General features: G+C 43.3%; 1 protein-coding gene across 2 annotated transcripts in view; it reads right to left on the bottom strand.

The window, feature by feature from the left end:
• HACD3 (3-hydroxyacyl-CoA dehydratase 3) overlaps window positions 1–15,443 on the bottom strand; it is a 47,445-nt gene extending 32,002 nt beyond the window's left edge. The window contains exon 1 of one of the 2 annotated variants that reach the window (XM_031002378.3): window positions 15,056–15,443. In XM_031002378.3, the coding sequence (XP_030858238.3) occupies window positions 15,056–15,142 (87 nt within the window). In that variant the 5' untranslated portion in view covers window positions 15,143–15,443. Of the gene's footprint in view, window positions 1–9,939; window positions 10,049–15,055 lie in introns of those variants that run through there. The other variant, XM_055362642.2, reaches the window with a different exon arrangement.
• Between the last annotated feature and the right edge of the window lie 1,228 nt (window positions 15,444–16,671).

Raw genomic sequence — 16,671 nt, 5'->3', positions numbered from 1 at the left:
AAGAAATAAACTGCGAATTTTGATGGCACTCTTGATGCAGTTATCCTGAAGCCACTACATTTACACTTTAAAAAAATCCAGAATCGGCTGCGGGTGGCTCACGCCTGTAATCCCAGCACTTTGGGAGGCCGAGGCGGGCGGATCACAAGGTCAGGAGATAGAGGCCATCCTGGCTAACACGGTGAAACCCTATCTCTACTAAAAATACAAAAAAACAAAAAAATTAGCCAGGCCTGGTGGCAGGCGCCTGTAGTCCCAGCTACTCAGGAGGCTGAGGCAGGAGAATAGCGTGAACCTGGGAGGCGGAGCTTCCAATGAGCCGAGACACTCCAGCCTGGGCAAAAGAGCGAGACTCCGTCTCAAAAAAAAAAAAAAAAAAAAAAAAAATCCAGGATCCAATCCAGGTTCATGCATTCCTCTTGATTGTCATGCCTATTTTTATTTAATACAGACTTACACTTTTATTTATTAGCCCATGCCAATTGTCTTGTAAAATGTGTCATATTCTGGATTTGTCTGGCCATTCGTTCATGTTAACCATTTTTAACAAAAATATTTCATAGGTGATATGGTTACTTATGGCATCCTTATGTTAGAGGGTGACAATAAATTTGATCATTAAATTGAGAAGGTGACTGCCAGAACTTTCCACTGTAGTGTTTCCTTTTGTAATTAGCAAGTTACCTAATAATGTAATCCGCCATTCCCTCACAACACTCTTTCATCCAATGGTATGGTCAACCATTGTTAATCCTTACCTGATGCAATTTTACACTGGAGGTCACAAAAGTATAATTTTCTTTTTTTTTTTTTTTTTTAGACAGAATTTCCCTTGTTGCCCAGGCTGGAGTGCAATGGTGCCATCTCGGCTCACCGCAACCTCCACCTCCCGGGTTCAAGCAATTCTCCTGCCTCAGCCTCCCCAGCAGCTGGGATTACAGACACGTGCAACCACGCCCGGCTAATTTTGTATTTTTAGTAGAGACAGGGTTTCTCCATGTTAGTCAGGTTGGTCTCAAACTCCCGACCTCTGGTGATCTGCTGGCCTCGGACTCCCAAAGTGCTGGGATTACAGGCGTGAGCCACCGTACCCGGCAACATTATAATTTTCTAATTCAATCATTCCTTTTTCATTTTCTAGTTGGCATTCTTCTGTAAAAAGTTTTCCCTTTTTCTCCTCTCCCTTTTTTTATTGAAATTTTTATTGAGATATAGATTCACATGAAGCTCTAAGAAATAAATATACACACCTACTGTGTACCCACAAAAATAAAAATTTTTAAAAAAGAAATAATACTGAGAGATCCCTTGTACACTTTTCCTAGTTTCCCCCAATGGTAGCATTTTACAAAACTATAGTATAAAATCAAAATCAGGATACTGCCATTGACACAACCCACCTATGTTATTCAGATTTCCCAGTTTTACTTGCATTCGCTTGCAGGTATGTGCATGTGCGTCTGTGTGTTAAGTTCTATCCAATTTGATCACATGTATAGGTTGATCTACCAACTGTCACAGTAAAGAGACTGAACAGCTCTAGATCCCTCATGATGCCTTCGCAAACACCACCAGCCTGTACCCTCTCTGGTCTATATTTCTTTTTTACTATCACTATGGGCTCACGGATTTTCTTTTTATTTTTTTCTTTTTTTGAGATGGAGTCCCGCTCTGTCAGCCAGGCTGGAGTGCAGTGGCGTAATCTCGGCTCACTGCAAGCTCCGCCTCCCGAGTTCACGCCATTCTCCTGCCTCGGCCTCCCGAGTAGCTGGGACTACAGGCGCCCACCACCAGGCCCGGGTAATTTTTTGTATTTTTGGTAGAGACGAGGTTTCACCATGTGAGCCAGGATGGTCTTGATCTCCTGACCTTGTGATCTGCCCACCTCGGCCTCCCAAAGTGCTGAGATTACAGGTGTGATCCACCACGCCCCGCCGACTCACAGATTTTCTTTTGTGATCCACTCAGCCAAATTCCATTACCATTATTACTCTCGTTGATGTTCAAATTGTCACAAACTTGGCCAGTAGAAATCCCTTCAAATCAAGTCCTGTATGATTCTGACATGACCGTGTAGCTTTTGAGGATACTGTTCTTTCTCTGGCACAGATTTGGAATCATTGGCCATTTTTTCAAGGAGGCATAGTTTCTTTGGTTGGAAATGGTAATGTAGAAGCCATGATCTAAGTACACTGAGGTATAGTCAATGTTCATCTTTCAGTGGGCTAGCTAGGAATTTAAAAAACAATGTCAAAGTGAAGTTTCCAATTCAAGCTCTTACAAGGCTTCTCCCTACCTTGTTATTTAAGATTTATATCTTTTACAGTGAAAAGCTTCCTGATAACATTAGTACATTTATATATTGGTTTTATCCCAAAAAAGTTTCAGAATTAGAATATCAATATTTTTTACCAACAATAAACCTACTAATTACTTGCAGAAGTTTCCCTGTGGAAAATAAGAAAAAAGAAAATTTGTATTCAATTTAAAAAAAAAGAAAAGGGAAAAAAACCCTTGTAAGTGTAACATTTAATTGCAGTTCTTTTTGTCCTTAGAATATATTCCACTAAAAGGGGGGAAGGTTGATTTTTAAAAAGGACGTGATCTACTAAAGTACCAGAGTACTGTATTCAAATACTATTTGTATTGATTAATTTATCTGTAAGATTTTGTCATCAATTTGATATACAGTTAGGTTCTTTTGGTTCTGTTTATTTAATTTGCTTTTTTCTTTTCTTTTTTTTTTTTTTAGAGAGACAGAGTCTCACTTTGTCGCCAGGCTGGAGTGCAGTGGCACGATCTTGGTTTACTGCAACCTCTGCCTCCTGGGTTCAAGCGATTCTCCTGCCTCAGCCTCCTGAGTAGCTGGGATTACAGGCACATGCCACTGCACCCAGCTAATTTCTGTATTTTTAGTAGAGACAGGGTTTCCCCATGTTGGCCAGGATGGTCTCGATCTCTTGACCTCGTCATCTGCCCGCCTCAGCCTCCCAAAGTGCTGAGATTACAGGCATGAGCCACCAAGCCCGGCCTGTTTTTTTTAAGACAATTTTATCTTTGAATATGTAAAACATTCCCATTGTTCAAAATTCAAACTTTATAAAATGATCTCCTCAGAAGTCTTGCTCCCAAACCCATCCTCCTCTACCACATTCCTATTCCCCACGTACTGGTAACCATTTCATTCATTTCTGGTTTATCTATTCTCTGTATATGCGTGTTTTGCAAAAATTCGCAAATATATTTAGATATTCTTATTTTCATCCAGGCACAGTGACTGATGCCTGTAATCCCAGCACTTTGGGAGACCAAGGTGGGTAGATCACTTGAGCTCAGGAGTTCAAAACCAGCCTGGGCAACATGGTGAAACCCTGTCTCTACAAAAAATACAAAAATTAGCCTGGCGTGATGGCATGTGCCTGTAGTCCTAACTACTTGGGAGACTGAGGTAGGAGGTTCACTTGGGCCTGAGAGGTGGAGACTGCAGTGAGCCAGGATCACACCACTGCACTCCAGCCTGGGTGACAGAGTGAGACACTGTCTCAAACAAACATACAAAACAGATATTCTTTTCTTTTCCTTTTTTTTTTTGAGATGGAGTCTCACTCTGTCGCCAGGCTGGAGTGCAGTGGCATGATCTCAGCTCACTGCAACCTCTGCCTCCCAGGTTCAAGCGATTCTCCTGCCTCAGCCTCCCAAGTAGCTGGGACTACAGGAACATGCCACCACGCCCAGCTAATTTTTGTATTTTTAGTAGAGACACAGTTTCACCATGTTGGCCAGGATTGTCTCGATCTATTGACCTCGTGGTCTGCCCACCTCGGCCTCCCAAAGTGCTGGGATTACAGGCGTGAGCCACCGCACCCGGCCAAAACAGATATTCTTCTTTTCCCTTCTTTCTATACAAAAAGTAGCATACAATATACATTCTTATACATCTTGCTTTTTTTTTCCACCTAAATAAATCCTTATCAGCTCATAAAGACCTTACTCTTGTTATAGCTGTATAATACTCAATTGGGTGTATGTATAAGTTTGTATCATCTTCTAATTCCCCCTTTTGGGGACATAGACAATTTCAAAGAATACCAACCAACTTGAGGTTACTATGAGACCATGGTAAAATTAAACAAAACAAGACCATTGCATAAATTTGTCTAATGACAGGTCACTATGCCAACCACAAAATACCAAATCATAGAACTGTCCCTGCTTTCTGTCAACATCCAATCTATAGCGGACCCCACTTCCTTAGACACCCCCGCCATCACATAATCAAAGCCCAAATCCTATATAACAAGGTCTTTTTTAACACCGTCTTACTGAGATACCACATGTTTCCCTATGATGTGTGTTTTCCCTCACTGGAACAAGCAATAAACCCAACTTATTTAACTACAAGGTGTGTTTTGGTGATCTTTGGCTGAACAGCATTAACAGTTTAAATAAACTCTCAGAGAGCTCTTTCAATAAATTAAAAATACTCAAAGTAATAAGAAAGCTTGTATCACAGTATAATCAGCAGCATTTTTCCCCTCATTATCATGAGGGAAAAAAATAAAATAGTGGTGCATTTTACAATCAATTAAGTCTAAGATATTATAAAATTCTATTTTCACCCAGACTACTGCCCTGAACTCTGTATTTGTATAGTTATATCACTAGTTCACATTTTCACATGGAAATTGTTTATAACAAGACTCTCAAACTAGTAAGTCTAAAAGGGGACTCTTGATTTTGGCCCCTAAACCTCTTCTCCAGTCTTAATCATTTCAGTTGTCATCTACTCTGTGCTTAAGTCAAAATCTTAAGACTAGTCATTAATTCTTTTCTCTTACTCTCCAACGAGTCCATCAAGGCCTCAAGGTTCTCTTCAGATATACCTCAAATGTGTCCACGGCTTTCCACCTCCACAACCCTAAACTGAGCCACCTCATCTCTTACCCACACTACTATAACAGCCTCCCTAAATGGTTTTCTAGAGTTCACTTTTGCCCCTTTATAATCCACATAGCAGCCAGAATAATCTTTTTTGAAACACAAATCCTACAAAGTCACTTCTCTGCTTAAAACTCTTTAATAGTTTCCCATTGCTCTTACAATAAAACCCAAGCTCCTTACCATGGCAACAAGGCTCTACATGACCTACATCTTGCAAACCCTTCTATCCTCATCTCCCTCTAACTTATTCCTCACTACACTCCAAACATACTATCCTTTCTGCTCCTGGAACCCCACTAAGCCTTTGCCTGCCTCTAAGTCTGTGGACTTGTTGGAATGTTCTTGCCCCAGCTTTCTGCACAATTTGTTTTATCTTTCAAGTTTCACCCAGCTAGAATATCACCTCTTCAAGGAAGCCTTCCCTGACCACTCTATTTAAAACAGCCTCTACCAATTATTCTCTATTTCATCACCCTCTTTATTTCCCTCATAGCACTTTACCTAGGTAATTATTTATTAACATATCTATTGTCTGTCTCCCTCAATCTGAAGGTAGTGCCTTTATATGTGTTGCTCATTACTGAATATCTAGTACTTAGCACTGTGCCTGGACCATTGTGAGTGGTCAACAGTTACCAGATTATTTAACTTACTGCTTTATAAGTAGTTTTTGTACTGTGGTAATAAACAGCTTAGACTTATTGATTTCTATTATTAAATATTTCAAGCAAAATCAAACAGAAAAATATAGCAAACACCACTATATCTAACATCCATTAGCATTTTGCTTTATTTGCCTCAATTTTTAAAAAAAGAAATAAAACAGAAACAGATACATTATACAATTTCTCAATCCCAATGCCCTCTCCCTCAAACATGCCCCAACTTCGCAGGTAACCACTACTCCAGGATCGGAGTTGGTCGTTTCCACTGTATTTATTTATTCATTAAAACACGCTGGGCATTCACAATATACAGTATGATTTGACATGTCACAAAATAATTTCATACTGCCTATATCATTCTTCAACTTGCTTTTTATTTGATATTATATTTCTAAGCTTTAATTCTATAAAGATGGTTCTGTTTCATTCATTGTAGCTGTTGTATAGTATGCCACTGTATAAATATACCACAATTTATCCATTCTCCCAGCTGACAAAAATTGAGGCTGTTTTCAATTTTTTGCTGCAATGAACATTCTACCTCCACCTGCATATGTGTAAGAGCTTCTCTAAAAAGCAAAACTTCCAACTCATAAAGACATACAACTTCAGCTTGACAAGATAGTGTAAAACTGTTCTCCAAATCAATTGTACCAATTAGTACTTCCACCAACTGTATAAAAAAAGTCCGGCTGGGCACGGTGGCTCACGTCTGTAATCTAGCGCTTTGGGAGGCCAAGGCAGGCAGATTACTTGAGGTCAGAAGTTCGAGACCAGCATGGCCAACGTGGTGAAACCCCATCTCTACTAAAAATACATAAATTAGCAGGGCACGATGGCGGGCGCCTGTAGTCCCAGCTACTCGGGAGGCTGAGGCGGGAGAATCACTTGAGCCCGGGAGGTGGAGATTGCAGTGAGCCAAGATTGAGCCATTGCAATCCAGCCTGGGGCGACACGGTGAGACTCCATCTCAAAAAAAAAAAAAAAAAAAAAAGTCCTGTCACTGAACATTCTCAGAAACACCTGGTCATGTCAGGCTTTTTCAATTTTCCTACTCTAATGTGAGAAACAGTATCCTATCATTTTAATTTACAGGCATACCTTGGAGCTATTGTAGGTTCTGTTCCAGACCACCACAATAAAGCTAATATCACAATAAAGTGAGTCACACAAAGTTTCTGGTTTCCCAGTACATATAAATGTTATGTTTATATTATACTATAGTCTATTAAGTATTCAGTATTATTCTAAAAAACAGTGTACATACCTTAACTTTAAAATATTTCATTGCTAAAAAATGTTAATGATCATGTGAGCTTTCAGGGAGTTGTAATCTTTTTGCTGGTGGCGGGTCCTGCCTCGATGTTGATGGCTGTGGACTGATCCAGGTGGTGACTGCTGAAGGCTGGGGTGGCTGTGGCAATTTCTTAAAGGAGGACAACAATGAAGTTTGTCTCATTGATTGAGTCTTTACTTCACTAAAGATTTCTTTGCAGCATGCAATGCTGTTTGATACTGTTTTACCCAGACAATAATTTCTTTTAAAATCAGAGTATACTCTCAACCCCTGCCACTGCTTTATTAACTAAGTTTATGAAACAGTATAAACCCTTCATTGTCATTTCAACAATGTTCAGAGCATCTTCATCAGAAATAGATTCCATCTCAATAAATCACTTTCTTTGCTCATCCATAAGAAGCAACTCCTCATCCCTTCATGTTTTATCATGAGATTGCTGCATTCAGTCACACCTTCAGGCTCCACTTCTAAGTCTAGTTCTCTTGCTATTTCTACCACACCTGCAGTTACTACCTCCACTGAAGTCTTGAACCCCTCAAAATCATCCATGAGGGTTGAATTCCACTTCTTCGAAACTCCTGTTCATTTTTATATTTTGACCTCTTCCTATGAATCACAAATGATCTTAATGGTATCTAGAATGGTGAATCCTTTCCAGAAGGTTTTCAATTGACTTTGCCCAGATCCATCACAGAATCACTACCTACGACAGTTTTAACCTTACGGAAAGTATTTTCTAAATAAGACCTGAAAGTCAAAATTACTCCTTGATCCATGGGCTGCAAAAGGAATGTTATGTTAGCGGGCATGAAAACAACATTAATCTCCTTGACATTTCCATCAGCACTCTTGGGTGGGACTAGGTGCACTGTCAATGAGCAGTAATATTTTGAAAGGAATATACATATATATAGATATATTTTTTTTTTCTGAGAAGTTGGCCTCAACAGTGGGCTTAAAATATTCAGTAAACCATTCTGTAAACAAATGTGCTATCATCCAGGAGTCGTTGTTCCACTTACAGAGCATAGGCAGAGTAGATTTAGCATAACTCTTTTTTTTTTTTTTTTTTTTTTGAGACAGAGTCTCTCTCTATTGCCCAGGCTGGAGTGCAGTGGTGCAATCTCAGCTCACTGCAACCTCTGCCTCCCAGATCCAAGCGATTCTCCTGCCTCAGCCTCCCAAGTAGCTGGGATTAAAGGCGCCCACCACCATGCCCAGCTAATTTTTTGTATTTTTTAGTAGAGACGGGGTTTCGCCATGTTGGTCAGCCTGGTCTTGAACTCCTGACCTCAGGTGATCCACCTGCCTCAGCCTCCCAAAGTGCCGGGATTACACACATGAGCCACCATGCCCGGCCAATTTAACATAATTCTTAAGGGCCCTAGGATTTTCAGAATGGTAAAGGGGCACTGGCTTCAACTTCAAGCCACCAGCTGCATTAGCCCCTAACAAAAGAGTCAGACTGTCCTTTGAAGCTTTGAGGCCAGGCATTGACTTCTCCTCTCTAACTATAAAAGTCCTCCACGGCATCTTCTTCCAGCAGAAGGCTGTTACATTGAAAATCTGTTGTTCAGTGCAGCCACCTTCATCAAGGATCTTAGTTAGATCTTCTGGATAACTTGCTGCAGCTTCTACAATCAGCACTTGTAGCTTCACCTTGCACTTTTATGTTATGGAGCCTTTCCTTAAGCCTCATGAATCAACTTCTGCTAGCTTCAAATTTCTCTTCTGCAGCTTCCTCACCTCTCAGCCTTCATAGAATTGAAAGAGTTGGGGCCTTGTTCTGGATTAGGCTTTGGCTTAAGAGAATGTCGTGGCTGATTTATATTCTATCCAGACCACTCAAACTTTCTTCATATCAGCAATATGGATATTTTGCTTTCTTATCATTTGGGTGTTCACTGGAATAGCACTTTTAATTTCCCTCAAAAATTGTTTCTTTGCATTCACAACTTGGCTGCTTGGTGCAAGAGGCCTAGCATTCAGCCTGTCTCAGTTTTGACATGCCTTCCTCACTAAGCTTAATGATTTCTAGCTTTTGATTTAAAGTGAGACATGTGCAACTCTTCACTTTAACACTTAGAAGCCATTGTAGGGCTTTTTTGTTTGTTTTGTTTTTGAGACAGAGTCTCACTCTGCCACTGGAGTGCGGTGGCGTGATCTCAGCTCACCCAACTTCAGCCTCCCAGGTTCAAGTGATTCTCCTGCCTCAGCCTCCTGAGTAGTTAGGATTACAGGCACCCGCCACCACACCTAGCTAATTTTTGTATATTTTTAGTAGAGACGGGGTTTCACCATGTTGGCCAGGCTGGTCTCCTGACCTCAAGTGACACACCCACCACAGCCTCCCAAAGTGCTGGGATTACAGGCATGAGCCATCACACCCGACCCCATTGTAGGGTTATTAACTGGCCTAATTTCAATATTGTTGTGTCTCAGAGGAGAGGCCCAAGGAGAGGGAGAGAGATGGAGGAATGGCCAGTGAGAGCAGTCAGAACACATACATGTATCGATTAAGTTCACCATCTTATATAGGTGCATTTCATTTTGCCACAAAACAATCACAATAGTGGCTGGGCACAGTGGCTCAAACCTGTAATCCCAGCACTTTGGGAGGCCGAGGTGGGCAGGCCACTTGAGCTTAGGAGTTCGAGACCAACCTCGTCTCTACAAAAAATACAAAAACTAGCTGGGCACAGTGGCACATGCCTGCAGTCCCAGCTACTTGGGAAGCAGAGGTGGAAGGATCACTTGAGGCTGGGAGGCGGAGGTTGCGGTGGGCCAAGATCACACCACTGCACTCCAGCCTGGGTGACAGAGTGAGACCCTGTCTCAAAAATAAATAAATAATAAACAATCACAATAGTAACATCAAGGCTAGGCACAGTGGTTCAAGCCTGTAACCTCAGGGATCTGGGAGGCCAAGGCAAGAGGATTGCTTAAGTCCAGGAGTTCAAGACCAGCCTGGCCAACATAATGAGACCCCACCTCTAAAAAAATTAAAAAATTGAAAATTAGCTAGGCAGGTACCTGTAGTCCTACTTGGTAGGCTGAGCCAGGAGGACTGCTCAAACCCAGGAGTTCAAGGCTACGGTGAGCTATGATCACACTGCTGCACTCCAACCTGGGCAACAGAGTGAGACCCTGCCTCAAAAAAAAAAAAAAAGTTAACATCAAAGATCACTGATCACAGATCACCAGAACAGATATAATAATAATGAAAAAATCTGAACTATTCCAAGAATTAACAAAATACAACACAGAGACACTAAGTGAACACACGCTGTTGGAAAAATGACGCCAACAGACTTTGTTGCCACAACCTTCAATTTGTCAAAACCGCATTATCTGCAAAGCACAATAAAGCAAAGCACAATAAAACAAGGTATGCCTGTACATGTGCCTGGTCATAATTGCAGTCAAGCATCTTTTCAGACTTATTGGCCATTCTTGTTTCCTTTTACTCTGAAATGTTTATATTATCTGCCCCTTTTTCTATTAGGTAATACGTCTTTTGCCTATTGGTCTGTAGGTGTTCTTTAAATAGTCATGATATTAGTCATCTCTCAATGATATGCACTGCAAATGTCTTCTTCAAGTTTGTCTTAAATGTGCCAATCTTTGTCTTTAGGGTTTGTGTTTTGTGCATCTTGCTTAACACATTCTCCCCCTTTCCAATATTATAAAGATAGTCTCCTATATTTCTTTTTAGTAGTTTTTCTTTATGCGTTTAGGTCATTAATGCACCTGAAACTGATTTTTGTGTATGGCATAAGGCAGGATCTTATTTTCTTTTTGCCATTTGGATTACCAATTGTCCCAGTACAATTTCCTGAATGGGTCATTCTCTCCTCATTAATTTGTAAGAGCGCCTCTTGTCATACCTTAACTTTTCATACATGAATAGGTCTGCTAATAGGCTCTATTCTTGCATTGCTCTGTGACCATCCCTCTCATCTAAGGTTTAATATCGCAATCATCATAATCACTCACTTGAACTGCACACTAGAATTTGCAAAGCACTTTCAAATCCATTTTCCAATTCAAATCTCAAAATGGTCCTATGAGTTAGGCACTACTGTTCATATCTGTCTGGATGAAGAGCATCAGGTTCATAAAGGTTAAGTGAATCATGGTCACTAGAGCATAAGTGTAATAAGAACAAGGACCCAATCTCATGTGTTCAGTTAGCACTCTTTCCACCAGACTCTGTTAGGTAAGGACAGGAACAATATCTTTCAAACAGCTCTCAAACACAGCTACGCTCTGTTCTCTGCTCACAACACCCAAAACAAACAAGCACCTTGTAAATAAACCAATGCTTTAACAACTATGTTTTTCGGGACAAACACGTTCATTATGCTCATCGTGAAAGTAAATTCGATTCTGAAAGTAACCGTGCTTTAGCTGGCCTCTTTGCTACCGTTCACCTCAAGCACAGACGATGCCACTGCTGAAGTCTTTATTGTCCACCATTTCTCCTCACATCAGCTGTGTTCTCTCATAGTCACTAGCCCTGCACCATCAAAGACAGAATAGAGATGTGATGACTGGACAGTTCCCTGTGTCAGGATGGACGGAGACAGAGCCAATGCCTCCAAACTGGAACTTAACACTTTAAAACTCACACTTACACATAAGCTGTGGGTCATGCTATAGAAAGCAGAGAGTGTTAAAGTGCTGTCCAAGAACCCCACACCTAGCTTAATGATAGACAAGAGTAGGTACTCCATAAACGATTTTTACTGAACAAATAAATGAAGTGCTTCATCCAGAGCCAGAACCACTGGTTTCTTTTCTTTCTTTTTTTTTTTTTTTGAGACGGAGTCTCGCTCTGTCCCCCAGGCTGGAGTGCAGTGGCGCAATCTCGGCTCACTGCAAGCTCCACCTCCCGGGTTCACGCCATTCTCCTGCCTCAGCCTCCTGGTAGCTGGGACTATAGGCGCCCGCCACCACGCCTGGCTAATTTTTTTGTATTTTTAGTAGAGACGAGGTTTCACCGTGTTAGCCAGGATGGTCTCGATCTCCTGACCTCATGATCCGCCCGTCTCGGCCTCCCATAGTGCTGGGATTACAGGCATGAGCCACCACACCCGGCTGCTTTTCTTTTTTCTTTTTTCTTTTTTTTAAATAACAAATCTGCACATGTAAAACCACTGGTTTCAACAGGCCCTGCATAGAGCAATCAGTTGAGAAAGAAATAAAAGGCAACCCGTGACACTCCAGAAGCAGGCATAGCACTCACAGCCAGGCCATGTTATTCTCCTATGGGACATAAACAATCTCACAGAATACCAACCTCAGACAAGGTTACTCTGAAATCCTCATAAAATGAGACAAAGGCCATTTCACAATTTTGTTATAAGCACAGACAAATACATAGTGGCTATGCCACCCACGAAATACCAAACACCCTCTGGCCAAATTGAGTGACTGCTACTCCTGTAGCAATTACAGTTTTGTTCTTATACTAGTCTCCCTGCCCTACAGATAAGATTTATTCAGATACCCAACCACGAAACTCCCATATTTTCTTACAGGATCTTATCTGAAGTGAAACCCAACCTCCTTAACCCTCTCCTCCCCTAATCACCAACACCCGAATCCTATAATCAGTTCTAACACCCTCCTAATGAAACACCCCAGGGTTCCCCATGGAGTATGCTCTCTCAATGCAATGAGTAATAAACCCAACTTGTTTAACTACGGGTGTGTTATTGGTGGCCTTTGGGCATTGACACGGCTTAAGTCAGAGATTCCAAGTGCCTAAAAGTCTATGCCTTTCTCTTTCTGGAACATTCTCCCAGTCTTAGTTTGACAAAAATAATTCTCATTTCTGGAAGTCATCACTAACTAAATGAAAGAAAGGTAACAAATTCCTTTAACACCAGATACCTGGTTCAACATCCAACTCCAATTCTACCAATAAACATACTCCTACACAAAACTTTTTGTTTGTATATGATACGCCTCCTTCTAGATAGCATGCCCTTGAAAAGCTGGGTCTGACTCATCTTTGTAAATCTGTACTACCTTACTTGTGTTAGAGGATTGCTAACACACGTAAACACTCTTTTATGAGGGTAACATGATGCTTTTAAACTAATGGTAGTTGAAATATGGGTGCCTCAAAACTACAGATGTGAAACCCCAGAGAAAACAAAAATTCAATAAGGGGGAAAAATAAATGGTTTATTTTTCCCCAAAAATTTTTAGATGGTTACTTTTTTTTTTTTTTTTTTTTTGAGACAGAGTTTCACTCTTGTTGCCCAGGCTGGAGTGCAATGGCACCATCTCAGCTCACCGCAACCTCCGCCTCCCGGGTTCAAGCAATTCTCCTGCCTCAGCCTCCCGAGTAGCCAACATAGTGAATTACAGGCATGCACCACCATGCCCGGCTAATTTTGTATTTTTAGTAGAGATGGGGTTTCTCCATGTTGGTCAGGCTGGTCTCGAACTCCTGACCTCAGGTGATCCTCCCGCTTCAGCCTCCCAAAGTGTTGGCATTACAGGCGTGAGCCACAGCACCAGGCCTGTTCCATACTTTTTTATTGACTGCTGGAAGAACCCTCTCTAGACGGGGACTTTGATCCCCATCTACAAAAGATTTTGTTTGTTTTTTCCTATTCTATTAAACCACCCTGGAGCAGTAGAGGGAGACAGCACAGAACACTTACTCATACTCTGACCCAAAAGTATAACCTCAGTCTGGATGAACACATTAAACGACACACCATGCAATGTCATAGCCTATTTAAAGGCATTCTGGCCACTACTGTCTTCATCTTTCAACAGGAAAACTGTTTATATTCCAGAAGCAAAGATTATATTAAATTCAATACATTCAATACAAATTCGACACTCAGAAAGCACCTACATTTTACCAGATCCACGGGTGATCCAAGCAGATGCCTGTTCAGAGGCAGAGAGAGTTAAATGGAGTGAAAGAGATGACAAAGTGCCATAGATGTTAAGGAGAAGTTTCCAATAAGGATGACGGTAGAAAGAACCTTCCAGAGGCTGGGCGCGGTGGCTCATGCCTGTAATCCCAGCACTTTGGGAGGCCGAGACGGGTGGATCACCTGAGGTCAGAAGTTCGAGACCAGCCTGGCCAACATGGTGAAACCCTGTCGCTACTAAAAATACAAAAATTAGCCGGGCGTGGTGGCACGTGCCTGTAATCCCAGTTACTCGGGAGGCTGAGGCAGGAGAATCCCTTGAACCCGGGAGGCAGAGGTTGCGGTGAGCCGAGATCGCGCCATTGCACTCCAGCCTGGGCGACAAGAGCGAAACTCCGTCTCAAAAAAAAGAAAGAAAGAAAGAACCTTCCAGAATGAAAACTCCAGTTTCTCAAAGCCCAGAATCTTTAGTTTGGACAGAGACATGAGGATACACAGGTCCTGGAATCTCCACTATTACGTGCCTTCAGCTTGCTTACATTAAGGGCCAAGGAGCTCAAACAGAAATGCTTAATGTAACTTAAGAACTTTTTAAGTTCTCTGTGCAACTCAGCAAACCTGAGCTCACAACCTTCAGAACAGAGGGGGAAATCACTTCCTCCAGCTCTTGTGAATTTTAAAATTAAAAGTAATGAGAACGATTTCCATCACTGAACGGTTGCGAGGTGGGTGTGGCCCCCCACCCCTCTCCCTCCCCCACCTCCTGCAGCGCCCAGCCTCAGTAACGTCCGAGGGGCCTGGCTGGACCTCTCAGGCCAGCGGCAGGCATCCAGCCACGGCCCAGCAAGCCGCTGTCACAACCGCACCCCTGACCCAACAAGCTCATCCCACATCTCGAAGGGCCCCAGCCAACTCGAACCCCGACGGCCAGGCAGCCAGGGCCGGGCCTGGGCTCCACGAAGGCCGCCGACTGCGAACAAAGAAGAGGCCCGGGGTAGCCTGAGAGGCCCAGGCCGAGCTCTCTGGGGACCCGAAGGTTCCTGCAGCCCTCGGGGGGTTGTGCCCCCGGCCCGAGATCTGCGGATGGGCCTCGAAAAGCGCCAGCACGCCGTGAGCGCACCGCGTCGCGGACCTTGTTGGCGCACTGCAGGCTCTCCGGCGCGCACGCGGACAAAGGGGGCAGGGGTCCTGGCGGGTACCCGGAGCCGCGATCCCGCGCGCTTCCCGCCGCCCGACCCGGCCTTTACCTGTACGTCACTCAGCTCCACGCGCAGATATAGCTCGCGGTGTCGCTGAGCCCAGTAGACATGCGGCGTCAACACCTGATTCTCCATGGCCACACTGCCCAGGGCGCGGGGAGGCTAGGCTCGCTGCGCCTCGCTGCCTCAGGTAGTGCTCTGCTGGCGCGAGCAGAAAGCAGGCCTCAAACCCCGGCGCTCCTGAGCGCCTGCAACCCGGCACTTCGAGACACCCCACGCTCGCGGGCCGCGCCTGCGCAGTGACGCGCCGGGATGGCGGCGGCGCCAGCAGTGGGCCTTGGCGCGAGCCGGGCGGGGGCGGGGCGCAGGCGGGATAGGGGCAGGCCGGAGCACAGAGACGCCGCAGCTCGCCGCGGCCGCCTAGGGAATTGGAATCAGCGGGTGCTCTGCTCTCCCCACTCGTCTTCAGGGACATACTTTAAAATAAGCTTTAAAATAAAAAAGGCTGGAGACTTATGGGAGACCGATCAGCATGGAAAAGGGTTTGGGACTGGTGTCTCTGGACGGTCCCTCGCATTCTGTTTACTGAGTACCTACTGTGTGCCTGGGTTTCAAAGCTAAACACTGGAACAACAGAAGTGAGACACAGTCCCTGCTGTCTTAGAACTCCCAGCCTATTAAAAGATGCAAGTAATTACAGATGAAATGAGGATAATAATGGTGATAGGGGACATGGTGTGGGAGCAGCGTGGAAGAGCGTTCCAAGAAGGGAAAATAAAGACCAGGGCAGCGCTGCCCAATAAAACTGTAGGTGATGATGGAAATATTGCACATCGCGCTCTTTAATACGGTAGCCACTAGCCACATGAGGCTTTTGAGTACTTGAACTGAATAACTGAATTTTCAATTTTACTCACTTCTGTTTTTTTGTTGTTGTTTTGTTTTGTTTTGTTTTGAGACGGAGTTTCGCTCTTGTTGCCCAGGCTGGAGTGCAATGGCGCGATCTCGGCTCACCGCAACCTCTGCCTCCCGGGTTCAAGTGATTCTCCTGCCTCAGCCTCCCGAGTAGCTGGGATTACCGGCATGCGCCACCGGCTAATTTTGTATTTTTAGTAGAGACGGGGTTTCTCCATGTTGGTCAGGCTGGTCTCGAACTCCCGACCTCAGGTGATCCGCCCTCCTTGGCCTCCCAAAGTGCTGAGATTATAGGCGTGAGACACCGCGCCCGGCCAATTTTATTCACTTCTAATTTAAACTTAAATATCCATATTTTTGGTGGCTATTCTATTGGACAGTGCAGGAGACTGTCTCAAAAAAACAGGAAACTCAAACTAGAGACAACACTCATTTATGTCTTACTTAAGCTGTCTTGTCTGTATCGGGTTTCATCCCCAAGTTCTTCTGCAGAGAAGAATTTAATGGGAAGAAATATTTATATGAAAACTAGAACTCTGGGACAAAAATGGAACTCATATTCAATCCTGTTAGCTCCCATTTATTTAGCAAAGTGATTCTATTAGCACCCGTTTGTTTAGCAGAGGGATCTAACGCTGAAAACAAATTCTGCTAGCTCTCTGGAAAGATTTAGCTCAAGAGTGGACAGAATAAAATATAGAGAGTTTTCATATAATGAATGTGCTGAGCTCACAAAGAGTTTATGATGA

Source organism: Gorilla gorilla, chromosome 16 (assembly GCF_029281585.2).
Source record: "Gorilla gorilla gorilla isolate KB3781 chromosome 16, NHGRI_mGorGor1-v2.1_pri, whole genome shotgun sequence".
In the NCBI taxonomy this organism is placed as follows: Eukaryota; Metazoa; Chordata; class Mammalia; order Primates; family Hominidae; genus Gorilla; species Gorilla gorilla.
Note: the sequence above shows the minus strand (reverse complement) of the source record. Positions and strands in the feature narration are given on the sequence as shown.